The 25,857-nt window shown below is 53.4% G+C and overlaps 2 protein-coding genes across 2 annotated transcripts in view; one reads left to right on the top strand and one right to left on the bottom strand.

Moving 5' to 3' along the window:
- The window catches only part of ACSF2 (acyl-CoA synthetase family member 2), a 44,093-nt gene extending 19,645 nt beyond the window's left edge, over window positions 1-24,448 (top strand). The window contains 16 exon segments of the mRNA XM_032871805.1: window positions 11,481-11,676; window positions 12,048-12,176; window positions 12,426-12,479; window positions 12,787-12,905; window positions 13,022-13,187; window positions 13,735-13,830; window positions 13,995-14,054; window positions 14,056-14,153; window positions 14,451-14,542; window positions 14,826-14,902; window positions 21,422-21,529; window positions 22,700-22,851; window positions 23,444-23,585; window positions 23,683-23,793; window positions 23,960-24,028; window positions 24,299-24,448. Coding sequence (XP_032727696.1) covers window positions 11,481-11,676; window positions 12,048-12,176; window positions 12,426-12,479; window positions 12,787-12,905; window positions 13,022-13,187; window positions 13,735-13,830; window positions 13,995-14,054; window positions 14,056-14,153; window positions 14,451-14,542; window positions 14,826-14,902; window positions 21,422-21,529; window positions 22,700-22,851; window positions 23,444-23,585; window positions 23,683-23,793; window positions 23,960-24,028; window positions 24,299-24,349 — 1,720 coding nt within the window. The 3' untranslated portion in view covers window positions 24,350-24,448.
- On the bottom strand, window positions 15,313-19,622 carry CHAD (chondroadherin). The gene is given in 5 exon segments (XM_032872114.1): window positions 15,313-15,839; window positions 16,066-16,211; window positions 16,481-16,644; window positions 18,490-19,508; window positions 19,511-19,622. Coding segments are annotated over 4 exon segments (1,422 nt in total). The 5' UTR covers window positions 19,608-19,622; the 3' UTR covers window positions 15,313-15,839; window positions 16,066-16,069.
- Window positions 24,449-25,857: the final 1,409 nt, after the last annotated feature.

The raw sequence follows: 25,857 nt of genomic DNA, 5'->3' as shown, positions 1-25,857 counted from the left end.
CTTGTTCTGGTGCCAAGCACCTCCTTCCAGCAGGTAATATGTAACAGGAGGTGGAAGAGTTTCTTCCCCCAAGGAGACCCTGCAGATGTGTTTGCCTAGGTGGCCTGATTGAGCCTGCCTCCCTTGACTCCTCTGGGGCCCAGTTCTACCCCCATCGGTACTGTGTGATCCTTGGTACCCATGGTGGCCTCTGGCCTGGACTTTAGTTGCCAACCCTAGAATGTCCAGAATGCCATGGGAGCTCCCCAAACCAGCCAGCTCCTCTATTCTGTCTAGATCCCCCTGCAAAGCCAGGCTTGACCAGGCAGGACCAACGCTGGGGCACAAGACTTTCCAGCCTGGTGACATCAGGAAACTGGTTAGGCAGTTATGGGGTCCACAGGTGGTTGGCATCAGGATGAGGGAGCTAGAACATGAGAACGGGACAGTGAGATCAGAGGCTGTGAAGGCAAATCAGTTTCCACAAGTAAATCTCAGAAAAGGACCAGCATATGCTAGAGGTCTGGGGGGTGGGGGTTCAGTGGGGCTATTTCTCCGGGCACCTGTGGCACTTAGAGGGCCCCCTGGTTTGCGGCTCCAGACCCCATAGGGCCTCCGGGGGAGGTTGTGGAAGGGCTGCAGTTTAAAGAGAAACACACACAGAAAGGGGTGCAGGGGTGACTCCCACCAGATGTGGAACCATAAAAAAATAAACCTCTTGCTTCTTCATTCATAAAAAATGAAGAGGGGCGCCCAGTTGGCTCAATAGGTTGGGTGTTTCCCATCAGCTCAGGTCCTGATCCCAGGGTTCTGGGATCAAGCCCCGAATGGGGCTTCTTCCTCAGTGGGGAGCCTGCTTCTCCCTCTCCGTCTGCCTGCTTCTTCCCCTGCTTGTGTCCTCGCGCTCTCTCTCTCTGTCTCTCTCTGTCAAATAAATAAATAAAATCTTAAAAAAAAATACATAAATAAAATTTAAAAAGAACAATCCTTGTATAGATGATCCAAGACCGATGATCATAGAACACACACGTACGTGGAAGCTCTCTTTAAGCCGTGAGATTCACTTTGTATATTCTGGAAGCCTTGGGAAGTCCAGGGTTTGAATCCCAGCTTGGCTACTTATTGGCATTTCTTTGAGCTTCATTCCCAAATGAAGGTGGGTGTGTATCTTGGTCAGGGAGTGGCTATGAAGATCACAAGAGATCCTAAGAATGGAGTCTTTAGGAGAGAACTGGCATGAGGACGCATCGGTAAATGTCAATTCTCATTATTCTGAAATGCGCTGTCTCACCTAAAATGTATTAGACATTTTCCATCTCGTTAAATACAGAGAGTGTCTTCATTTTTTTTTAATGGCATAGGGTTCTTTTGTACAGATGCTCTGTGTTTACTTATCTAATCCCTTACTTAAAAAATAAGGTGTTTTTTCTCAATTCTTTGCTAAGTAGCAATTAACGTCCTTATTCATACCTTGAGGCATTCATGTGTTTTATTCGTTGCTTGTTTTTTAGGATAGCATGACTGGTCGAAGGATTTGTGTATTCAAATGTTGACAGATATTACTAAATCAGAAGGGATCCAGATTTGAGGGTTCTGAAGCTAATATAATTTGAGCTGCTGTCTTTATATATAAAAAAAAAAGACAAAATTACAAAACTCAAATTTAATGCAAATTGGATATTAATGTGAGAAAACAGTTTGCCACGCATGAATTGCTGGGACTTTGAAGATCCAGGCCCTTTTCTTTCTTTTTTTTTTTTAAAGATTTTATTTTATTTATTTGACAGAGAGAGATCACAGTAGACAGAGACAGGCAGAGAGAGAGAGAGAGAGAGGGAAGCACGCTCCCCACCGAGCAGAGAGCCCGATGCAGGACTCGATCCCAGGATCCCGAGATCATGACCTGAGCCGAAGGCAGCGGCTTAACCCACTGAGCCACCCAGGCGTCCCGATCCAGGCCCTTTTCTATTGAGATTTCTTTCTGCAGTTTGGCAGAAATGCTGACATAGCAATGCTTCTTGGTTTGCCATTAAACTCCCTTTTTAATTCCCAGGAAGTCCCAGCTCGAGGTGGTAGGGGAGGGGTCCCCTGGAACATAAGGAGTATTATAGCTTCTGTCCTCACTGCCCTTTAAAAATCTTTTGCTGGGGCACCTGGGTGGCATAGTCGTTAAGCATCTGCCTTCGGCTCAGGTTGTGATCGAGGGTCCTGGGATCCAGCCCTGCGTCAGGCTCCGTGCTCAGTGGGAAGCCTGCTTCTCCCTCTCCCACTTCCCCTGCTGTGTTCCCTCTCTTGCTGTCTCTCTCTGTCAAATAAATAAATAAATAAAGTCTTTTAAAAAATAAAATAAAAATCTTGTGCCAGTTTTACACCCTGGCCCATTTCTTCACATCCTTGCCAACATTCTGCATTATCAATCGTTCTTGTTTCTGTGTCGGGATTAACAGTCATGTTACTGATCTTCTCTAGTTAGGGAGCTTTTGTTGGCAATACTGAGGACAGCGCTATAATCCGTGGGCTCTGTGCTGAGTACCTCCACTTGTTATCCCGGGATAAGCTGGCAGACTGGCTGCTCGGAGCCAAGGACACCACAGACTGGCCCCTGTGGCGGGGACGGCCTTTCATTTAGCTGAAACTGCTCTGCAGGACGGTCTCGCTGTCCTCTTTGACAAGAATACCTGTCATGGAATTTTGAAATGAGACTCAGACTCCTCTGGAAAGACAGCAGTCTCTGGTTTGGGCAGAGGATTGGTGATTTGTTCTATTTTGCCCTGTAATGACTTCTCATTTATTCCAGAATCAGACAGAATTCTGAATTACTTTCAATATACACGTGATTTTGGAATAACAGCTTTTGGGGCCCGGTGGTATAATAATCCAGATGAATGACCAAAATGATTGAATTTAGAATACCAGCTGCTGAAGTGGCAAAGAGTAGGTCTCTCCCTCCCTCCCTACCCTTTCTCTCCCTGCAAATACACACACGCAGTACACACAGGCACCACACACACACACCACACACCAGACATACACACACACCAAACACACAAACCACACACCACATACACATGCACATACACCACACACACACAGGCACCACACACATATAGCACAACACCAGACACACACACCACACACCAGACACACACAGACACACACCAAACACACATACCACACACCACACAAAAACATGCACATACACCACACATACAGGCACCACACACATACATCACACACCACACACACACACCACACACCAAACACATATACCACACACACATGCACACACACCACACACAAGCACCACATGCACGCCCAAGCACACACACCACACACAAGCACCACATGCGAGATACACACACCACACAAACAAAGACACCAGACACACCATACCACACATAAACCACACACCACACACATGCCACACCACACCACACATACCACACCACTCACACCACACACACACACACACACACACACCACATATATGCACCAGACACACACACCACACACCCAAGCACCATACACACACCATACACTAGACACACACATACCATACATCCCATAGTATTTTGCCACCCCTTGAAAATAAGTTGCAGACATTACAATATCAATATTTTCCACTTTTGTTGATCTCTTGGGAAACAAATGCCTCATAGTTGTTCTTCTCTGATTTGTGAAGGAGACATCTTTCCCGATGCTTACCTGCCACACACTGTCCTTCTTCCTTGAGTGTGTGGCAGGTCTGTGTTTCACTTGTCAGTGCCACTCGGTCTGTTTTTGTGGAAAGTTCTCTGTGATCGAATGATGAGGCCCTGTTAATTAACTGGTACTGCAGTGTCTTGAACATTTGCTTAACCTTGCCCTCAATTTTCTCCACTTGTAAGACAAGGACAAAAGTGGTGGGGAGGATTTCCCTGAGGAAACAGGCAGGAGAGCCTTGCAAGGCGGGGTGTTGCTGTGGTCTTTCTGCCTTCAGGTCACATACCCTGTGGGACATTTACCTGGCACTGCCCTTCCCCACTGACAGTGCCCATCTTTTTCATAAATCAGAATTACCACACTCCTGACTTGTCTTAAAAATCTCTACAGAGGGGTGCCTGGGTGGCTCAGTGGGTTAAACCCTCTGCCTTTGGCTCAGGTCATGATCTCAGGGTCCTGGGATCAAGCCCCGCATGGGGCTCTCTGCTCAGCAGGGAGCCTGCTTCCCCCTCTCTCTCTGCCTGCCTCTCTGCCTACTTGTCATCTCTCTCTGTCAAATAAATAAATAAAATCTTAAAAAAAAAATCTCTACAGACGTTCCTTTTTTTTTTTTTTTTAAGATGTATTTATTCAGGGGCACCTGGGTGGCTCAGTGGGTTAAAGCCTCTGCCTTTGGCTCAGGTCATGACCCTGGGGTCCTGGGATCGAGCCCCACATTGGGCTCTTCATTCAGCAGGGAGCCTGTTTCCCCCTCTTTCTCTGCCTGCCTCTCTGCCAACTTGTGATCTCTGTCAAATAAATAAATAAAATCTTTAATTAAAAAAAAGATTTATTCATTCATTTGAGAGAGAGACACAGAGAGAGCACGAACAGGGAGGAGAGACAGAGGGAGAGCGAGAAGCAGACTCCCTGCTGAGCTGGCAGCCCAACGTGGGACCCAATCCCACCACCTAGAGGTCATGACCTGAGCTGGAGGCAGAGGTTAACCATCTGAGCCTCCAGGTGCCCCCCACAGACATTCCTAGAAATGACATTGTAAAGCAGATGGTTATCCAGTGGTTCTGGTTTCCCTCTGGGGCCATATTCCAATTGGGGGCAACCTTCTGGACCACGGCCTTGCATCCAGTAAGCCATTCTGAACAACAAGCAATATGCCATGCGCTGCTCTGTGCTCCTGAATGGGGCGGGGCGGGGGGGTGTGGGGGGGTGAACATCCCTGTATGAGACGGGTTGGTTGAGCCAATAGTCACAGTGTCCCGTGAATGGCACGGAGGACATACACACTGCTTTGCCATCTGCCAGCGTTCTCAGGAAGGAAAACCCTGCTGCATTCAGAAAGGAGATTCTTTCTTTCTTTGAGTAATTTCTAGAACAGAGATCACCAACAGATGTGTCTGCTAGGCTTGCCCAGCATGAGTTATCAAGGGATGGATGGATTTTGCACAGAAGTGACACAGGCTGTTTTTACTTTTTGTGACAAAGTGGCAAATAGAGGACACAATCTGTCACTGAATGTAGTTTATGAATTATGAGTGAAGCAACACTAGCTTAAGCTGTAGGAGAGTTTTCTTTTAAACTCTGTACTGAAGTACACCATGGGTTTAGCAAAGGGCACATAGGTTAAGTGCTTCCTTGGTGACTTTTTGATAAAATATACACGCCCGTATAACCAGTACCCAGATGGCCACTCTCCTGATCTCCATCACCGCAGATTACTTTTGACTGTTTTGTATGTAGAAATGGAATCCTACGGTATATACCTTTTTCTATCAGGTTCCTTTAACTTTTTTTTTGATGAGTTTCTTTCATGTTGTTGGGTATAGTCATGGTTCATTTGCTGTCACTATTGTATAACCCTGGTCCTACTGTGGATGGGATGGGTGGTTTCCATATTGGAGATAACACAAAAATCCTCGTACCCGTCTTTTGGTGAACACATGTCTGAATTCTGTTGGGTATATGCTTCAGAGTGGAATTATTCACATTGTTTTTTTAAAGTGTCCAATTCAGTAGTTTTTAGTGCAATCACGGGTATGTGCAAGAATCACCACAGTCAGTTTTAGAACATTTTCCTCACCTCAAAGAGAAACCCCATACTGTTAGCTATCACCTCTGTATCCTCCCTTCCCCTCAGCCCTAAGCAATCACGTAATCTACTTTCTGTCTCTATAGATTTGCCTATCTCAACATTTCATATGCATGCAATTTTACCATATGTGGCTTTCTGTGTCTGGCTTCTTTTGCTTGTAATATCTTCAGGGTTTATCCATGTCGTAGTGGGTATTACGCCTTCATTTCCCTTTCAGGGCCAAATAATATTCCACTGAATGGATCGTCCCTATTTTGTTTATCCATTCATCCATTGCTGGAACCACTAGGTTGTTTTCACCTTTGGCTGTTTTGTGAATAGAATTGCTGTGAACATTTATGCACAAGTCTGCATTTGAGCACCTGTTTTCAATTTTGGGGGGCTCAACACCTAGGAGCAGAATTGCTGGGTCATAAACTCTATGTTTAACTTTTTGGAGAAACATCAAACTGGTTTCCACATTGGCTGTGCCATTTTACATTCCCCCTGGTGATACCCAGGGGTTTAGTTTCTGTACATGCTCACTAGCACTTGTTATTTTGTTTTTGATTTTGGGTTTTTGTTTTTGTTTTTATTCTAGCCTTCCAAGTGTGTGTAATCTGGTAGCTCCCCATTCCTTTTGTTTGTATTTCATGTGCTTGTGGACCTTATATCTTCTTTGGAAAAATGTCCATTCAGTGTTTCACTCATTTGTTAATGGGTCATTATGTGCATTATTTATAATTCACGCATTTGGTGATTCCACTGAGTACCTCTTACATTCCAGGCACTGTGAGTCACTGGGGATAGAACTGTGAACATTTTAGTTGCTAACATTTAGTTGCTAACAATAAAACATCAGAGAATTCTTAAAAAACAAACAAAAAAACCCAAACCCTTGTTTCCTGGCAGCCGATGTACCCCTGAATTCTCAAGTGCCAACTCTCTGAGGGGAACTTTAGGTGGCGTTTCATCTCCAGTTCCTGGCTCCCGCGTATTTATATGTTCTACAATACCCAACCCAAGTAGCTGAAAGCTTTGCTAAACATTAAGAGTAGTCTCTCCTTATCCATGGGGGATACGTTCCAGGAGCCCTGGTGGATGCCTAAAACCATAGCTAGTACCGAAGCCTGTATGTACGAAGCTTTTTCCTATCCACATACTGATGATGAAGTTTAATCTATAATTTGGGCACATCAGAAATTAACAATAACAGAATAATTATAACAATATACTATAATAGGGACGCCTGGGTGGCTCAGTTGGTTGGACGACTGCCTTCGGCTCAGGTCATGATCCCGGAGTCCCGGGATCGAGTCCCGCATCGGGCTCCCAGCTCCGCAGGGAGTCTGCTTCTCTCTCTGACCTTCTCCTTGCTCATGCTCTCTCTCACTGCCTCTCTCTCAAATAAATAAATAAAATCTTTAAAAAAAAACCCAATATACTATAATAAAAATTAGGTGAATGTGGTCTTTCTCTCTCTCTCAAAATATCTTACTCTCCTATACTCACCCTTCTGTGATGACATGAGACGATAAAATGCCTACGTGATGAGATGAAGTGAGTGGAGGACGTCAACATGTGACATAAAGTGAAACTACTGCTGACCGTCTAACTGTCTGACCGTCTGACCTCATGTCAGAAGAGGCTCCTCTGCTTAACCGTGGGTAGCTACAGAAGAGGGGAGGACTCTTGGACTTTAGTTCTTTGAGTTGGGAACCATAGGAACTGCTGGCTCTCTTCCAACTCCATAAGCTTCCCAGCCAAATTGAAATAATGATAATAATAATAACAAATGAAAACCACTTGTCCCCTAAGCTAATCTCTACCGTCTTTTTCAGAGTTAGGTGGAATGTCTGCCACTTTGTTTAAGAATGGAAAAAGCAGTTGTTCCCTCCTTTTGCCCAAGGCTTTTGGGGCATGTTTGAGGAAGGAGGGAAGTAGAATCCACTCTGTTTGCGCTTGGGGTTTCAAAACAATGGGTGGTTCTCACATCTATGAGCAAAGTGCATTCATCCTACTTTCTTAAGTCCTTTGGACAAGCCACCTGTGTCTGCTTCAGTCCTGCCCTGCTCCAGTCCCTGTTTCTTGACGTCAATTAATAAACAGTTGTGGAAAATATAAAATGGAGATTCGACAATCTGGGGGATACGTCCAAAGCCTAGAGAACAGAATTGCCCACGCACTTCTTTCTCCCCGAATTGTGTGGGGCTGACGGTTGGTCCTCGGCTGCAGAACCAGCTACTACCAGCCCAAGCAGACCACTTGGCCTCTTTGCACTCCACTCTCTTTACCTGGAGAATGGGAGTTCATGCTTTCACCTGCCCTTCTTAGGATTTGCCTAGAATATGTCAGAGAAACCCACTCTCACTGTGGCTTCAAGGAGATGGGAGTTTTTTTTCTGGGAGATAGCCAGCCCATGGCAGCACGGTACGCCTTGCTGTCGACATCAGCTCTGTGGTGTCCAAGCTCACCAGGTGGCTCAAGATGGCTGCCATTCTCTTCCTGTCACAGATGATATTTCAGCCAGTGAAGGACAAAGAAAAGATGCCCCTTCCCGAAAGTTGCACATGTACCTCTCTGTAGATCTCCCTGGGCAGACCACCTGTGAGGGAAGCTTGGGAATGCAGTCTGGGGTCCGCATGGCCATGGCCAGTTGAACACCCCAAGGGTGCTTTATTAAGGACAAGGGCCTACTGGGGGCCTCTGTCACAGCACCTATCAGAGCTGCCATGAAGATAAAGAATGTAACACACGTGACAACTGAAATGAGCTTCTTTTCTGTTTTTTTGTTTTGTTTTGTTTAGCAGGGATTAGAGGGGCGGGGAGAGGTTGTACATAAATCAACCTGTTGACTTACCAGCTAGAATTTCCAGGAGGCTACCGTCTGGTCTGAAATCCATGGTGAATGAGTAGAAACCCAAGTTCCGAACTAAAGAGGACGCCTGGTCACTGTGAGAATAAGAGAAAGCCTGTTGTCAGGCCCTGTTGACAGCAAAGCCATTCAGGTGGCTGAGATCAGCCCTTGGCCGCCTCCTGATCCCGATGCTGGGCTAGGCGAGACCGACTGCCAGGACTTCGAGGGCCCCGGTTATAACTGAATGTGAAAAATGCGGGTATATTAGGATGTGCCAATTGTAAGCAAATCAAAGCAAATTTATCTTTTTTGCTCATGTCTTAGACTGCACGTATAAGCGAAATCATGCGATGTTTGTCTCTGTGTAACTTAACATCATGTCCTCCAGCTTCATCCTCGTTGTTACAAATGGAATTTGGCTTTTCTTTTCCCCCAAAACTGGCTTAAATTTAAAGAGGGAGTGTATTGTCTTTTGGCAGTGAAAAGTCCAGAGGAAGGTAGACATCCCATGCAGCTAGGCCTGGGGATTCAAAGCCTCACGATGAAGTCTGTGGCTGTGTCTTCCTGTCTCTGTCTCTATGTCTCTCTCCTTGCTTAACCCTGTGTTCAGTTTGTCCCTAAGCCAGGTTCTCTCCACGTGCTTGTTCTTACAACCATCGCTTTGGCAAACCCCAAGAAAAAGAGCATGCTTTTTCCCAGTGGGCAAACATGCACGCCCTCGACTACATGTGTGTGAGGTAGGGATTTGGGGTACGCAGTCTCTTTTGAGGTGACCACTGAGCGACCATTGGGAATCTGCTCAACAACTCATTAGGTTATCAGCCTGTGGGTGATGGGTGTGGGCCTTGCAGGACCGCAGAGTCCTGCTGTCTGGGCTGTTTTCTGCCCCAGCTCATCTGCAGGAACCACGTGGCCTTAGGTGACTCAACATAACCCTTTTAACCTGGTGGGGGCAGCTGGGTGGCTCAGTCAGTTAAGTATGCAACTCTTGATCTCAGCTCTGGTCTTGACCTCGGGGTCATGAGTTCAAGCACCACACTGGGCTCCATCCTAGGCATGGAGCCTACTTAAAAAAAAAAAAAAAAGAAAGAGGGACATCTGGGTATTTCAGTCAGTTAAATGTCTGCCTTCAGCTCAGGTCATGATCCCAGGGCCCTGGGATCGAGTCCCTCGTTGGGCTCCCTGCTCAGTGGGGAGCCTTCTCCTTCTGCCTCTGCCTGCTATTCCCTCTGCATGTACTCTCTCTGTGTGTCAAATAAATAAATAAAATCTTTTAAAAAACAAAACAAAACAGAAGGATGCCTGAATGCCTCAGTCAGTTACATGTCCGCCTTCAGCTCAGGTCATGATCCCAGGGTTCTGGGATTGAGCTCAGCATCAGGCTCCTTGCTGAGCAGGAAGCCTGCTTCTCCCTCTGTCTGCTGCTCCCCCTGCCTGTGCTCATGCTCTCTCTCTGACCACCAAAAAAAAAAAAAAAAAAAAAGATTAAAAAAACATTTGAAGGAAGAAAAGATTAATTAGGTCATTTAGATAATATCCCCTTTCGGGGCACCTAGGTATCTCAGTGGGTTAAAGCCTCTGCCTTCAGCTCAGGTCATGATCTCAGGGTCCTGGAATCGAGCCCCGAATCAGGCTCCCTGCTCAGCAGGGAGCCTGCTTCCTCCTCTCTCTCTGCCTACTTGTGATCTCTGTCTGTCAAATAAATAAATAAAATCTTAAAAAAAAAAAAAAGAAAAGATAATATCCCCTTTCACCCGAGAATAACCAGCAGATCCAGTCCTTAAACTAGTCATAGGTGGGGAAGCTGAGGCCTAGAGAAGAGAATCCCTGTATCTTTACTTGGATTCCCCCAGAGAATGAGGACTGTAGGTGGTTTGTAGTGCTGGGAGGCAGAAGTGAGGGGAAAGAGACCAAAAGAGAAGCAGGCATAGAGCGTGTTATGGAAGTCACAGCCAAGGCGACAAGGGCTTTACCCACTAGGACCTCTGAGAAGGTACAGACACCTCCCAGATCTGTTCAGCTGCAGAAGGGGAGAACTGAAGCCCCCCCAAAAGACAGAATCCCAAGGAATTGTCCCAGTGGCAGAAACCACAGATGCTCCATGGAGGTGACATGGGACACCGAAGGTGTCTGGCAGGTGCCCATCCCGCCAGCAACATACCTGGGATGAGACCCCAGACACTCCCTGCCGCCCCATCTCTGATCCCAGCCTGGTGGTCACCTACTCCCCACCAAGCTACCAGGGGTGTTCCCACTGCGGAACTCCTCCTCATCTTCCTGGTCCAAAGTGGCAGCCAGGCCGAGCAGCCTCCCCACCAGCTTGCCTTGTGGCCCGCCTCCTGGAAGAGGGCAGCAGGCTCCTCTCCCATTTAGGGGGAAACCCCATTTTGCTCCCCTCTGCCCTGCATATCTGGTTCTTCTCAGAAATTCTCCCCCACAAGATCCAGGCAGTCAATCAACAGAAGATACACATGGTCTTTCTGGCACAGCAGCTGGAATGGTCACCGCTGTCCCGCAGGCCCCACACCACACCTTCTCTGATGGGAACAGGGTCTGAGGCCTGTTGTGCTCCTCGATGCCCACCAGCCAAGGCCTCAGCAGGAGCCCGGCCCCTGTCACCCAGAGGGGCCGGTGAGCACAGGGAGGCCCAAGCCCACCATGTGATACTTTTACTTCTGGGGCCTTTTCTGCTTTTGTTTTTTAAAATAATTAATAGTTGAGTTGTTTTTGTTTTTGAGTACAGTTTGAGAGTTATAGAATAACCAAGCCTTTCTCTTGGGCCGGGGGTCCGGTGGGGGGGTTCTCTAGCAGCCCCTCCCATGTCCCTGCCTGGCATCATGGAGCTCATCTCCCCACAACCCTGTCTCCCCACAGTTCCAGAGAGGCGGATGCCACCGTCCCCCTGCCCATTGGAGGCTTCAGCTACGTCCAGGGCTTCACAAACAATAGTCTTCTCCACAAGACTGTGGGGCAGTGCCTGGAAGCCACAGCACAGAGGGTCCCTGACAGAGAGGCCTTGGTCGTGTCCCAGGAAAACATCAGGTTGACCTTTGCCCAGCTCAAGGAGGAGGTGGGTCCTGGTCTGACCCCAAAGGTGGGCAGGTACTGGGGGAGGTGGAACTGCAGGGACAGCGGCAGGCTGTGGGGGTGGGAGGTGTGTGGCTGGGGCTGCCTAAGGACGGGGCGGGGGTTGGGGCATAGCAGGAGAACGGGGCAGCGCTGAGGCAGAAGAGGCCACCTGCCCCTGATGTCCCCTGTACCGCTCCCTCCTGGGATACTTGTGAACTCTGCGTAGCTCCAGGCCCACGGAGGCCTGGGAATCTGCCCATCCCTCATTCTCAGTGGGATCTGACGGCAATCCCTGGGCCAAGGGCAGAGGTGGGAGTCACAGGCCCCTTCCCGCTCACCCGCCTCTCACCTCTTGTGCTCTGTTTACACCAGGTGGAAAAAGCCGCTTCTGGGCTCCTGAGTCTTGGTCTCTGCAAGGGCGACAGGCTGGGCATGTGGGGACCCAACTCCTATGCATGGGTGCTCCTGCAGCTGGCCACTGCCCAGGCGGGCATCATTCTGGTGAGCAGGGCCCTGACCAACACAGCTGAATGTGTAGGGGTGCATAATTCAGGGGGACTCCCCGGCTCCTCGGCCCTCAAACCACCAGAAGGTAGGGCTTTCTTCTGAAGCCTACCAAGGAGGCCCTGGAAGTGTAGAGCACTGCCTCTGACTTCATGATGTTTCTGTGCCTCCTAAGAATGGAGGGGCAGGGAGAGGGGCAGGGTTGAGTAAAGATACTGACTGACATCCCCTCACTGTCTCCACCAGGTGTCGGTTAACCCAGCCTATCAGGCTATGGAACTAGAGTATGCCCTCAAGAAGGTAGGACCCTCTCCTTGGGGAGGGGCCTGGCCAGTCCTGCCAGATGGGGTGGGGGGTCAGGGAGGGCCTGCACAGGTGGGGGACCCCCAGAGTCTATCTTTCCTTAGAGGGTGGGAGGAGAGGGTGGTTGGTTAGATGCGAGGCTGGTGTGTGTGTTGAAGGGGGCACATGTGTGTGTCAGGGTGGTGGTGGATGGGTGAGGCGGTGTGTGTGTGAGAAAGAGATAGAGTAATGGCTAGAACTACTCAGAGCCCCTGCCTGGAGCTCCCCGCTGACTGTGCTGGGGGACACGGCCCCATCCCCACAGGTAGGCTGCAAAGCCCTCGCTTTCCCCAAGCAATTCAAGAGCCAGCAATACTATCAAATCTTGAAGCAGATCTGTCCAGAGTTGGAGAAGGCCAAGCCAGGGGCCTTGAACAGTCAGAGGTAAGGGTGTCCCACATTGGGAAGGGCACATGGTGTGGCCCCCCAGCCCCTGCACCCCTGGGGATGAGGTTCGTGTCTGTCCAGGCTCTGACTCTCACCACCCTCCCTACTCACAGGCTCCCAGACCTGACCACGGTCATCTCGGTGGATGACCCTCTGCCAGGGACCCTGCTCCTGAAGGAGGTGGTGGCGGCCGGAGGCGAAGACCGGCATCGGGACCGGCTCCAGTACAGCCAGCAGTTCCTGTCTTGCCATGACCCCATCAACATCCAGTTCACCTCGGTAGGGCAGAGGCCTCCAGGCCCCGCACCCCGGCTGGCATGCTCCCCCCTATCTACCCCGGCCGACACTTGCCCAAGATAGAAGAGATGGCCGTGGAGGTCCAGAGGGCAGATGCTCTCCTGGGGCCAGCCCTAGCTGTCCTCTCTGCCCTGGAAAAGCGTCGGCCACTGGTGTCCTTGTCACATGCTCCCCTCCCCTCATCTTCTCGTTGTCAGCACAGGGCCAGACGCACTGGGCCACCACAGGCCAGAGCTGATAGATCCGCCCCCCCATGTAGCTGATGAGGAAACTGAGGCCTGGGGTGGGAATCTGCTGGTGGGCCACAGAGTCCTCTGAGCTGCTCTGTGAGTGGCTTACTCTCCCCATCTCTGCGTCCCAACACCTGGCACTGAGCGGGCGCGTGCTGAGCCTTTGTGAATGCATGGTCAATGAATGAATGGATCTGGGGCAATAGTCCCCGTCTCCTGACGGGCTCTCCCACCCGGGGCCCAGAGTGGGGAAGGAGATAGGGAGCGGGAGGCCAGGCATCACCTGCTTGTCTTAACAGGGGACAACAGGCAGACCCAAGGGGGCCACCCTCTCCCACTACAACATTGTCAACAACTCCAACCTGATAGGGGAACGGCTTAAGTTGCACCTGAAGGTAAGGGGCCTAGCCCAGGCCTGCCAGGGGGTGGGGGGCGTTTGTGGGGCGGGAGGTACTTGTGGAGCGGGAGGTACTTGTGGGGCTCCCCCTGCTGGCTAGATAAACTGGTTCCTGGGCCTTTGGGCTCCAGGATAGAACCGGCTTCCCGCCTCCATCTCCAGACACCTGAGGAGACACGGATGGTCTTGCCCAGCCCCTTGTACCACTGTCTGGGGTCTGTGGGGGGGCACAATGGTGAGCTTGATGTATGGCACCACCCTCATCCTATCCTCTCCGACCTTTGATGGCAAGAAGGCGCTGGAGGCCATCAACAAAGAGAGGTGGGCATCAGTGGGCAGCCCCCCCCTTCTCAGGGGCTGATGAGACCCTCCTATTCCTGACTCCTGGGCCCTGATCCCTTCTGGAGATGTCTCCTCCCTTCAGCCCAGAGAAATGGAGACCAGGGGTAACAGGGGACTCCCAGGGGAGGACCAGTTCCTGCCTCTGAGAGCTTTTCCTTGTTTCCCACTTATGCAGCCTTGGCCCTTACTGCAGGTTCAGGGTGGGATGGGTGAGAAGAGGGAGTTCCCTTCCCCTTCCCAGCCTGATTTTGAGACCCCCCCCCCCACCTTACACAGAGGCTCCTTCCTGTATGGCACCCCCACAATGTTCGTGGACATTCTGAACCAGCCAGACTTCTCCAGTTATGACATCTCGTCCATGCGTGGAGGTGGGATAGGGCCAAGGGTGGCCAGGCCAGGATTGGTCTGGTGAGCTAGATATATGCCCAGTCTTTTGTTTAGGGGCAACAAGATTACTGTAGAAAAGTGGGTGGGTGGGAGGAAAATACTTAGCATCCCTGGACACCAGCCCAAGGCCAGCTGCCAGCTGTAGGAGTAAGTCCAGGGTCAAGGGTGAGAGGGGAATGTTCTTCTCTAGAAGGAGCTATAGGGGAAGTGGGTCCACTGGGCCTGGAGAAGCAGGGAGCTGTGTCAGTCCTCTTTCTGATTCAGGTGTGGTTGGTGGGGCCTCTGCACCCCCAGAGCTGATCCGAGCCATGATTCACAAGCTGAACATGAAGGAAATGGTGGTGAGTGGAAGGAGGCTGGGCTGCGGCTATGGGCAGGGTGCAGGCTGGGCTGGGGTGAGAGCAGACTGGTGGGTGTGGGGATGGGTTCAGGCCAGATCTCCAAGGAAGACCCTCTCAGCTGGTCCTCATTCCAGAAAGCAGGTGTGAGAAAGTCTGACCTCCAGTAGCTGGTGAATCACAGAAATAGGTGACAGGGGGCCACCTGGGTGGCTCCATCGGTTAAGAGTCTGCTTCCGCTCAGGTCATGATCCCAGAGTCCTGGGATGGAGTCCTGCATTGGGCTCCCTGCTCAGCGGGTAGCCTGCTTCTCCCTCTGCCCCCCGCCCCCCAGCTCATGCACACTCGCTCGCTCTCTCTCGCAAAAATAAATAAATAAAATCTTTTTAAAAAAATAGGTGACAGGGGAGTAAATATTACATATACATAAATTTATATTTATGAAAATCTGGGAAAGAAGTGCAGCATGGGAGGGTATGCGGCAAAGCACCAGTGTCCTGCTAGAGTGTCCTGGCAAGTGGGGGGGCCGGGTGGCTGGCGGAGTTGGGGTATGGGCTTATAGACTCTTTCGGGAACGAGGGGTGGGGCAAGGATCTGATGTTTGTTTCCAAATGGAAAGGGGAGCAGAGGGAAGGAAGATTCTGGAAGGCCGGCCATCCTGATGGCCACCCTGTTTTGGTTCTGAAGGACTTGGGGTCTTGGCAACAGCTTCTCTGAGAGGAGCCGTGATGTGGGGCCAGGCGTGCTGGAGCTCTCACTGTCAGGTGGACCTGGGTTCGTGCTGGAGCGCCCGAGTCCCCCTGCCAGGACGTGTCTAGATGTGGACAGCTCTGTGTGCCAGCAGAGGCTGTGGGGAGAAGGTGGGGGTCAGAGGTGGGAAGGTCAGTAGTTTCTCCAGCTGAAGGCAGAGGCCGGTCACCAGGACCGGCTGGGTCAGGACCTGTAGTGAGGCAGAGTTTGGTGTCAGGAGCCCAACAACCCAGAGGAGGCTTGCACAGGATGGTGGGAATCCCGGGCAGTGTCATTTTCCCCCTTAGAGGGGAGCCCAGCCCTCCCCTCCTCTCTCTACACAAATGGGGGGTCTGCAAGCCCCTTTGTGGGGACACCCTCCTCCCTTGCTGGAATCTCTGAGAAGGGAACGGGGAACCTGCCCACCTGTCCCCCACCTGTTTAATGGCGGCCAGCTTTCTTGGACCTCTTAGTGGGGAACTTGCAGCCGCGGAAAGCGTCCGTGTCACGGATATGCTGGCCTTTGAACTTGGCGGGCGAGGCACAAGTGGCATCAGGGCGGGAAGTCTTGGCTTCCAGCCACCTAGAGAGACAGAGAGTCGCTGGACTTGGGGGAGAGATATGGGAGTGCGGGGGGAGGGGACGGCAAGCCGGGGGCCAGGACGGACTTATCTATAGGGTGGCCTGGAACCATCATCTTCAATGTGACAAACTCCTAGGCTCCCACACCTACTAGGTAGCAGAACTAGCACATATGACCCAGATGTTTCCGTGCGGGGCCAGGGTATCTCCGCTCTGTCCCCTGAGAGTGGGTTCCGGGGCTGGGGCCGTGAGGAAGGGTGTTGTTCTCACCTCCGAAGACCCTGGAGCTGGCAGGTACACTTCCAGGGGTTGTTGGTAAGGGTGAGGGTCTCTAGGCTGTCGAAGGGGAAGTTGGAAGGCAGCTGGTTCAAGCGGTTGTTCTCCAGGTGGACGTGTTTCAAGGTGGTCACACCCAGGAAGGCACCGTCGGAGAACTGGGGAGTGAGGTGGACAGGAGTGAGCACCCCACCCCAGCCAGGGTCCAGCCTCTCCCAGCACTATGGTCCCAGAGGACAGGGTCCTTCCCTGGACAGAACCAGTGGCTCGGCGAGGAGTTTTAGCACGTCTAGGTTCTCTCCGATGATCTAATCCGTCCAACCCCCTATTGACATAGGTGCTGGTGTTTCCAAAATGCAGATGGGGTACTGGGCAGGGAGTCTCTTGCCCAGGGTCACACTAGCGAGTAAACAGTAGCCGCAGGACCACACCCAACTCCTATTCCCCTGGCACCACGCTCCCTGCACAAACACTGGGACGGGGGAGGCAGCCAGAGTTTGGCTCCAGCGGCCCAAGTTGGCAACTGGTGAAGCTGGTCAGTGTTTGGTGGGATGGGCAATGAGCCCAGGCTCCCCGCAGCCCCAGGGTCCTGGGACTTCCCCCAACTCTGTCCTCACTGCTCCCTCCCCCACTGTTTGCCAGAGGCTATTTGTGGATTCTCCTTGGTGGGGCCTTTGGCCCGGCTGGATGGCTCCAGAGGAAACATTCTATTGGGGCCCACATCTTGGCCGAGGCATCACAGTCCTGCCTGGCCTCCCCTGCCCCAGATCGGTCCCTGCTGTCCTGCTCTGCTTCCCACTAAAAGCCCACTCTGGCACTGGTGGGCCACGGGGAACCCTGACTTTATCTCTGGAGGCGCCGGGGCTGAAGATGGGTGGGCTCCATCCACCCAGACGAAGGTTGACAGCCATCCAGGTGTGGTTCTGCCCTCGTCCCTGTGTCTGTGGCTCAGGGAGGGGTGTGCAGTTCCCTGGAACAAGACTGCTCTCGTGACGGTCTTCTACACCTTACCCTGGTCCCCACCCAAGCCTCCTGGCCAAAGCCCCTGTACCAGAGTGATTTTCCAGTCCCAAGGAGGGATTCTGCCCCAACCCCAGGCAGCCCCACCTGGGTATCACAGGCAGAAAGGACTGAACAAGGCTGTAGCCAGGAGATGGGTCTGGTGATTGGGGTGGCCAAAGAGTTGTCAGTGGTCTGGGGGACACTGAGGCACGACCAGTCTTCTCCACAGGGAGACACCTGGAGTCTTAGGCAAAAGGCTGACAGTGCTCTGTGGCTCCCGCCTTTGCCCCTTCACAGAGTCCCTGGGTGCCGTTCCTGCACCCTGGGGAAGCCCCTGTTTCCTGGGCCCCCCTCAGTAGAAATGGCCCTGGGGACGCAGTGGGGTGTGGATGTGTGTGAGCAGGAAGAGAGGGACGACATTCACCAGAGCCTCTGGGGCACATGGAGGAGGTCTTCTTCCTGGGGCTGTTTGCTTTCCCCTCACGCCCTGGCCCCCGACCCCACCTCAGCACGCACAGACACCCCCCCCCCCCCCCACCAAGAACAGGGTCTCTTTGTGGGCCTGATCTGCCCAGCTCCTCTGGTAAGCTTCTCAATAAACAAACCTTCCTTTATGGGGCGGTAGGATTACTGGAGACAAGAAAAACACAGCAGAGGAGGGACGGAAGGCCCAACAGGAAGGGGGGCTCCTACCCACAGCAGGGGGGTTCGGGAGTACTGGACATGCCTCCCAGGGGCCACCGCTGGAGCCAGGTCTGTCTATAAGTAGGAACCCTCGGAGGGCAGGGGCTGAGACTGGGGACAGGGAAAGCGGGACAGGATTTAGGGTGGGGATGAGGCCGGATGAGGTACAGAGGCGGCTGAGCAGCTCGCCTTGGAGACAGCCAGAGAGACAGAAACAATGTTAGGGAAGAAGGGATGGTGCCCAGCTGTGGCCCCAGATCCACGGGGCCCCTTGGTGGAAGAGGAGCGGGGGCGGAGCTCGGCGGCCAGCGGCTCACCTTCTCCAGGTTGGTGTCGTCCAGCCACAGGGTCTCCAGGTACCTGCCGAAAGACTGGAAGGCACTGTCAGGAATGCTTTTCAGGGGGTTGTGGGACAGCTTCAGCTCCTCCACTACACGTAGCTTGCTGAGAGCCGCCGAGGGGTAGCTGGACAGCTGGTTGCTGTCCAGGTGGAACTTGGCAAGGTTCTCCACGTCGTCCAGAGCGCCGGGCTGCAGCGAGCTGAGGGCGTTTGCGGACAGGTAGAGCCAGCGCAGATCCTTGGCGCCCTGGAAGGCGCCGGCGCGCAGCTCCCGAATCTTGTTGTTACTGAGCTGCAGGATGAAAAGGTTGACCAGTGGGGACAGCAGCCCTCGGGGCAGCTCGGTCACCTTGTTGTGGTCCAGGTAGAGGTAGGTGAGCTCGGTCAGGTCATCGAAGGCGCCCACACGCAGCACGCGGATGTCGTTGTGGGACAGGTACAGGTAGATGAGCTGCTTGAGGCCCCGGAAGGCACCGGCCGCCACCTCGCGGATCTGGCAGTGCTGCAGGTGCAGCGACACGAGGTTTGGCATGGCCCGGAACGAGTTGGCCGCCAGCACCGGGAAGTTGTTGCGCTGCAGGTTGAGCAGCTTGGTCTTCTCGGACACCTTGGGGATCTTCTGCAGCCCCACCTTGTCGCAGATGACGTGCTGCAAGTCGCTGTGGCAGTGGCAGTTCTGGGGGCAGGCAGCCAGGGCCGGCAGCAGGCCGGCCAGCAGGCCGAGGCTGAGCAAGAGCATCGGTCGGGCCATGGCCTGGGACACCTGGGGCCGGGGCCTGGGGGGCAGCGGCGGCGGGGCGCGGGCAGCGGCAAGTCCTCGGCACTCTGGGCTCCGGCCCTCTTTATACGGTGGCCCTGACCGCAGCCTGCAGCCGGAGCCAGCTCCTACGTGGAGCATCCAGGCCACCGGGCTTAACTCCCTCCCGTCCGGAGATGCGCCCCCGCCCTCTACGGGGAGGAGCGGGGCCCTGCCCCCAGCTGGCGACCGTGCGGGGCGGGTCCGTGACCCCCGAGCCTCGTCCCCGAGTCGCAGCACCCTTTCTCCCTGCGCTCAGATCCTGCCTCCCTCCCACCCCCCCCACCTCCTTTCCCCATCCTTAGGGGACTGAGGGTGCGGGTGCGGGTGCGTCCAGAGTCCCGAGTTTACACTGGAGAGAGGAAGCGTTCCCGAACTGACTTGTTTGCTCCAGTTCGCGCCCCCGTGGCACCCCCCCACCATGCACACTCGGCGCTGCGCCCTGGCCCCGGGGAGGGAGGAAGCGGGGCCGGACAGCCGGACGCGAGTCTCGCCGCGGTCGGCAGGCCGGCGGCGCTTTAATGGCACTTCTGCGCGCCGCCCGCCGAGCGTGAGAGCCGTGCTGGCGGCGGGCTCCCCCTTCCGGCTGGACAGCGGGCCAACCCGAAGGAAATGGGGGCTCCTTCCCCGCCGCAGGGGCTGCTCTCTGGCCCCTCTCCCCCAGCCCAGGGCTTGAGTTTCTGTCCCCTGCACTCTATCCCGGTTTTCCGCGGTTGAAGGCTAACCCGAAATGTGGAAACAGGGGCGGGGAGTGGGGGTCGTCCCTCAGAACTCGCAGACACATCGAAGACCGCAGGCACCCAGTGGGGACAACTGAAGGAGTACAGTCGCACCATCTCCCCCTCCCCACCAGTCTCCCCGCCCTTTGTCTCCCTAAAATACCTCCCTCGCCTCATCCCCACCCCCAGTGGTCAGGACCTGCCCCTGAGGGGTCTCTCAGGGTGGCGGCCAGAGTGGCGCCAAGGTGTACTTGGCAGAGGCCACACCTGGGCAGTGGCCCCAGGACTATGGGGTGGGGGGGTCAGATCCTGGCTACCAGGGACCAGCCCTGGATGGCTCTGGTCCTGTGGGCAGCCCTGCCCTGGCTGACCAGGTCTCTGTGTGTCCACTTGCCAGCCACCGTGTCCGGATTCCTGTGGAAAGAGGAGGGGAGGCAGGCAGAGTCTGAGTTCTCTGCTGCAGGGTAGGGGTTGTTGTCTGTGTTTGAGAGGGGGGAGGGGCAGGGCCAGCCCTCCCACCGCTCCCCCCCACAGTGTGCCAGCTAACACAGAGGAAACTGGGGGAGGCTGGGAGGTGGAGGATGGTCAAAGGTCTGTTGTCTTTGCTGATCAGGAGCCTAGAATACAGGGTAGCTAGCCCCTCTCCCAAGCTCCTTTTACCCATTGCCTCCAGGGGGCGGGGGGTCATACTTGGCTCAGAACATTCCCTGGTGGTATTTAGGCTCCTCCAAGGCTGGCTTCTGGTTTTCTGCTGATCAGGACGTTCCAACCACTAGAAGTGTTGGGTGGGGAAGGTGCCACTGGCTTTTAAACGCTCGATTTGGCTGCATTTTGATTTTGATGGAAGTAAACTTACAGGAAACTCTCCAAAGCTGGGGGATCACCCACCCAAGCCCAGGCATTGTCCCCCAGTTTCGGGTGGGTGGTGGGTTATATCTTCCCAGATCCCAGCTGGGCCCAGGTAGGCTGGCTTTCTCATCAAGTTTATGAGACCTTCAGTTTGGAAGGCAGGGGTAGGGGATGTTGTGATGTGCAATCAGGAAGGGGGTGCAAAGACAGCCTGGGCCTGAGGGAGAGAAGGCTGGGGCATCGGTAACCCAGGGAGCCATGGGCTCAGGCCCATGGCTGCTCCAGGAAGCAGAGAGACGGCGCTGGCTAGTGGTTTCCCTGCTCTCGATTTTAATTCAGACCTGGGGCCCCAGCTCGTGGAGCTCATGTGCTCAGCACTCTTGTACCTCTGTCTCCGGATCCCTGACCTCTGCCCAGATGCCCTGTTTCCCACCACTCGGCTGCTTTCCTCTTTCTCCCGGGTTCCTTCCCATTCCCCTAGGGTAGCTTGCCCTCCCCTCTGCAGTCTCGGGGCTCCCTCCAAACACCCTTTTCCGATCCTCTAGGTGGCTTACGGAACCACCGAGAATAGTCCTGTGACCTTCCTGAACTTCCCCGAGGACACTGTGGAGCAGAAGGCAGAAAGTGTGGGCAGAGTTATGCCTCACACAGAGGTGAGCCCCAGCCCCAGCCCTTCAGACCCCACCGCCCATCCCTCAGCTCAGGCGCATCCCCTGGGGACGTTTATTGCCTTCACTTAGACACCCCCCCCCCCCAGCTGCAGGGTCCTCCTCCGGCCTGGCCTGGGGCTCTTTCTGTGGGCTGAGGCCTGAGAGGGAAGAGCTGGGGCATTGGCTGAACTCTGCAGCCTCCCTTCCTGTCTGAGGTGTGTTTTTGCCAAGCCCCACTGTCTGTCTCAGGGCGGCCAGGACAGCCTCAAAGAGGAGCCAGAGCACAGCGATTTTTCCTACACAGCTCTTTCTCTCCCACATGCCTCCCCCCGCCCCGCCCCGCCTTCCGCAGAGCTCCTCCATTTGCTTGGCATAAACACTCCAATTCCCAAGCAGCCTGTCCCTCCGAGGGCCCCTTGCACCTTGAAGGCTGACCCAGAGCATCTCTCCCTCTGAAATGCCCAGCCGTGGCTCCTTGCCTGCCCCAACATGGGTGCTTGAGGCCAGCCTGTGCCTGGTTTCCCCTGGCCCTGCTGGGGTCACTGCCCACACAGCCCTTCTCCAGAGGCTCGCTGCCATCCTGGTGCAGACCTCTCCTGCCCGCTCCATGGAGTGAGTGCGCAGCGACATCAGCCCCTTCCCAGGGGCCTGACTGCTTCACTGCCACTCACTGGGATGCCCACCTGCAGGACAGACAGGGGCAGGCGGAGTTCTCCCCATTTCTCAGATGCAGACCCCGAGGCACACAGACTAGGCTTTTCTTGCACATTGGTTGTGGCTCCTTTCTCTACTAGGGCTCTCAGACTCTGCCTCTCTGTCTCCTCCTGTTCACATGGCCCGGCCACACCACCTCTTTGGCTTCTTTATTTGCTGCTTAAAGGGAAATAAGAGGAGACTCCCTTCTCTTCTGCACAGTTTGTAATTCTTCAGCTGACCTGGCCCTCCACAGGCCCCCTCTGCTTGCCTAGGACCTCCTCGCCTGGGCCCTTCTTCCAGCCCCATCCAGGTGTCTGGCTGGCGGTGGATCCACTCCCATCTTTGTCTCCCTTCCCTGGATTGGGATGGGCAGAGCCGGGGGATATGGGAGTGGAAAGGCAAACCCGTCCCCGAGGGCTCCCCCACTCCCCAAGGTGAAGTGGCAGGAGGCCCCAGCCTGAGGCTGCTCGGTCCCAGGCCCAGATCGTGAACGTGAAGACGAGGACGCTGATGGAGCTGAACACTCCCGGAGAGCTATGGATCCGAGGGTACTGCGTCATGCTGGGCTACTGGGGCGAGCCCCAGAAGACCGAGGAGATAATCGGACAGGACAAGTGGTACCGGACAGGGTGAGGAGGCAGCTCGGGGCTGCAGTGAGGCTGGGGCTGGGCGGGCAGGGAGGGGACGAAGTCCGAGGCTGAGCTGGAAACATGAAACTAAAACAGGGAAAACCGTGTCCGCAAAATCTAAGCCAAGACTCACTGATCTGTCCGCAGAACAATTTCTTCTCAGGCGCCTCCCAGGGCTAGCGCTGTTCGGGATGCTGGCCGTCCAAGGGGAGGCAAGATGATGAGGGTCTGCTCTTACTCTCCACATGTCTAAATACCACGAGGACAGTAAAACAGGGTCAGAGGAAAGAAAGCGGCAGTGGTGGAGAGGGGCGCTTCTCTGAGACTGGCAGGGAGGGGGATCAGAGAAAGCCTCTGTAAGGTGGACATGTTTGAACTGAGACCCAAATGATTAAAAAAAAAAAAAAATGATTAAAAAAAAAAAAGCCTGCCATGAAAAGCGTATATACGGAATGTCATGTTCATGCTATATCCCCCAGACTCTAGAGCAGTGCGAGATACACAGTAGGTGCTCAATAAATGTTTGACGAGTAGGGAAGCGACCCAGTTAGAGGATGCAGAGGTGAGAGGCCATTCCTGGGCTTCCTCGCAGAGACATCGCCGTGATGGACAAGCAGGGCTTCTGCAAGATCGTGGGCCGCTCCAAGGATATGATCATCCGGGGCGGTGAGAACATCTACCCCGCAGAGCTCGAGGACTTCTTTCACACACACCCGCAGGTGCAGGAAGTACAGGTGAGACACCCAGCCCAGGTGAGCCCAGGTGAGCCCTCAGGAGCAGGAACTAGGGATGGGTGTGGCAATTTCTAATCTCTGTCTCTGGTGGGGGAAGGTGGTGGGAGTGAAGGACTACCGGATGGGGGAGGAAATCTGTGCCTGCATTCGCCTGAAGAAGGGGGAGAAGACCACAGAGGAGGAGATCAAGGCTTTCTGCAAAGGGAAGGTGGGAGCCTCAACCAGCCCCAAGCTGATGTTGCTTCATTATTCAACCCTCTCTCCCTGCCAGCCAGCCAGCCCTTGGTCCCACAGTCCCAGTCTTCCCCTGCACCCCATCTCCCTAAACCCATGACCTCACCCAGCCTCACGCTCTATCTCCCTCTGGTCTGCAGATCTCCCACTTCAAAATTCCCCGCTATGTCGTGTTTGTCACAAACTTCCCCCTCACCGTCTCAGGAAAGGTATGTAAAGGGACCAGAGAGGGGCAGGGGGGGCCTGGGGTCCTAGGTTCCCAGAAGGCCTAGATGGTCCCACCAATGCCTCCCTCAGCGGTGGGCAAAAGAGTCTGCCCAGAGGTTGGCAGTAGAGTGACCAAGTAGCTCATCCTTGTTTGTCCCAGTCTTTCCTGGCTTTACCCTAAAAGCTCCTCAGTCTCAGGCAAACCAAGCCAGCTGGTCACTGTTGCTGGCAGAGGCCCCAGCCTGGCTCTCACTCTGTGCTTTTTCCTTTAGATCCAGAAATTCAAACTTCGAGAGCAGATGGAACAACATCTAAACCTGTGAATAAGGGACTGGGGGGGTCCTCCCAGGCCCTCCCTGCCCTTCCCCCACATTCCCGACTGTCTTTGTGATTTGACATAAAGAGTTTCTGTGTTTTCTTTGGTTCTTGGTCTCTTGCTGGCGTGCTGTCTTGGCAGCTGCTATGAGCTGGAGAAGGGAGGAGGTACTTTCAGACCTCCCATTCCTTGTCACGATGGTGCTAAGTACTCTAGCGTGCATTATCGACTTAATTTAATGCTCATTCAATCCCTTTGAAATACCGACCTGATTTTTTTTTTTAAGGTATACTCATTGCTTTTTCACATTGTCCAATTGGTCCAGCAAGAAGTATTCCTTTTAAAACAATAAAAGCTGGGGCGCCTGGGTGGCTCAGTCAGTTAAGCATCTGCCTTTGGCTTAGGTCATGATCTGGGGTTCCGGGATGGAGCCCCATGTTGGGCTTCCTGCTCAGCGGCGAGTCTGCTTCTCTGGTTCCCTCAACTTGTGCGCTCTCTCTCTCTCTTTCTCACTGCCTCTCTTTCAAATAAATAAAATCTTAAAAAAATAATAAATGCTTTATTTTTTTCTTTTTTTTAAAGATTTTATTTATTTGTTTGACAGAGATCACAAGTAAGCAGAGAGGCAGGCGGGGGAGAGGGAAGCAGGCCCCCCGCTGAGCAGAGAGTCCAATGCGGGGGTTCCATCTCAGGACCCTGGGATCATGACCCTAGCTGAAGGCAGAGGCTTTAACCCACTGAGCCACCCAGGTGCCCCAATAAATGCTTTATTAAGATAATATTGCATATACTATCCAATTCACTCATTTAAAGTATCTTACTCAATGTAGGTTTTTAGTGTATTTGTAGATATGTGGAATCATCCCCCAAATCAATTGTTTTCCATTGAAGTACAGTTGACACACAATGTTACATTTGTTTCCCAAAGTCCACTTTAAACATCTTCATCACCTTAAAAAGAAACTCCATAACCTTTAGTTATCATCCCACATTCTGTTATTCCCCTACCTACCCCCAAAACAACCCATCTTTTTTAAATAGATGAGCCTGGGGCTTCCTTGATGCGAGGTCAGATCCAGCATGCTGGAGCTTGACCCAAGAAACAAAACAGCTGGGTTCCTAAAGGAGCATCGGTTTCCAGCTCACAGAGGCCAAAACTTTCCTGCTGCTTTCTGTACTCACCTCCCAGTGTTTCTGCCCCCTCCAGCAGCAGCCTCCTCTTTACTTTTTTTTTTTTTTTTAAGATTTTATTTATTTGACAGAGAGCAAAGGAGGGAACACAAGCAGGGGGAGTGGGAGAGGGAGAAGCAGGCTTCCCGCTGGATAGGGAGCCAGATGCAGGACTGGATCCAGGGATCAGGACCTGAGCTGAAGGCAGGCGCTTAATGACTGAGCCACCCAGGCGCCCCTCCTATTTACTTTTCAGAAAATCAGTGGAAGTTCAGGATCCTTCCAGTGCCTGGCGCTGTGCTAGATGTTTTCATATGCATCTTCTCTTGAAATTTTCCCAACAAC

Source organism: Lontra canadensis, unplaced genomic scaffold (assembly GCF_010015895.1).
Source record: "Lontra canadensis isolate GAN:19392208 unplaced genomic scaffold, GSC_riverotter_1.0 scaffold43, whole genome shotgun sequence".
Taxonomy (NCBI): domain Eukaryota; kingdom Metazoa; phylum Chordata; class Mammalia; order Carnivora; family Mustelidae; genus Lontra; species Lontra canadensis.
This window is presented reverse-complemented; position numbering and strand designations above follow the sequence as displayed.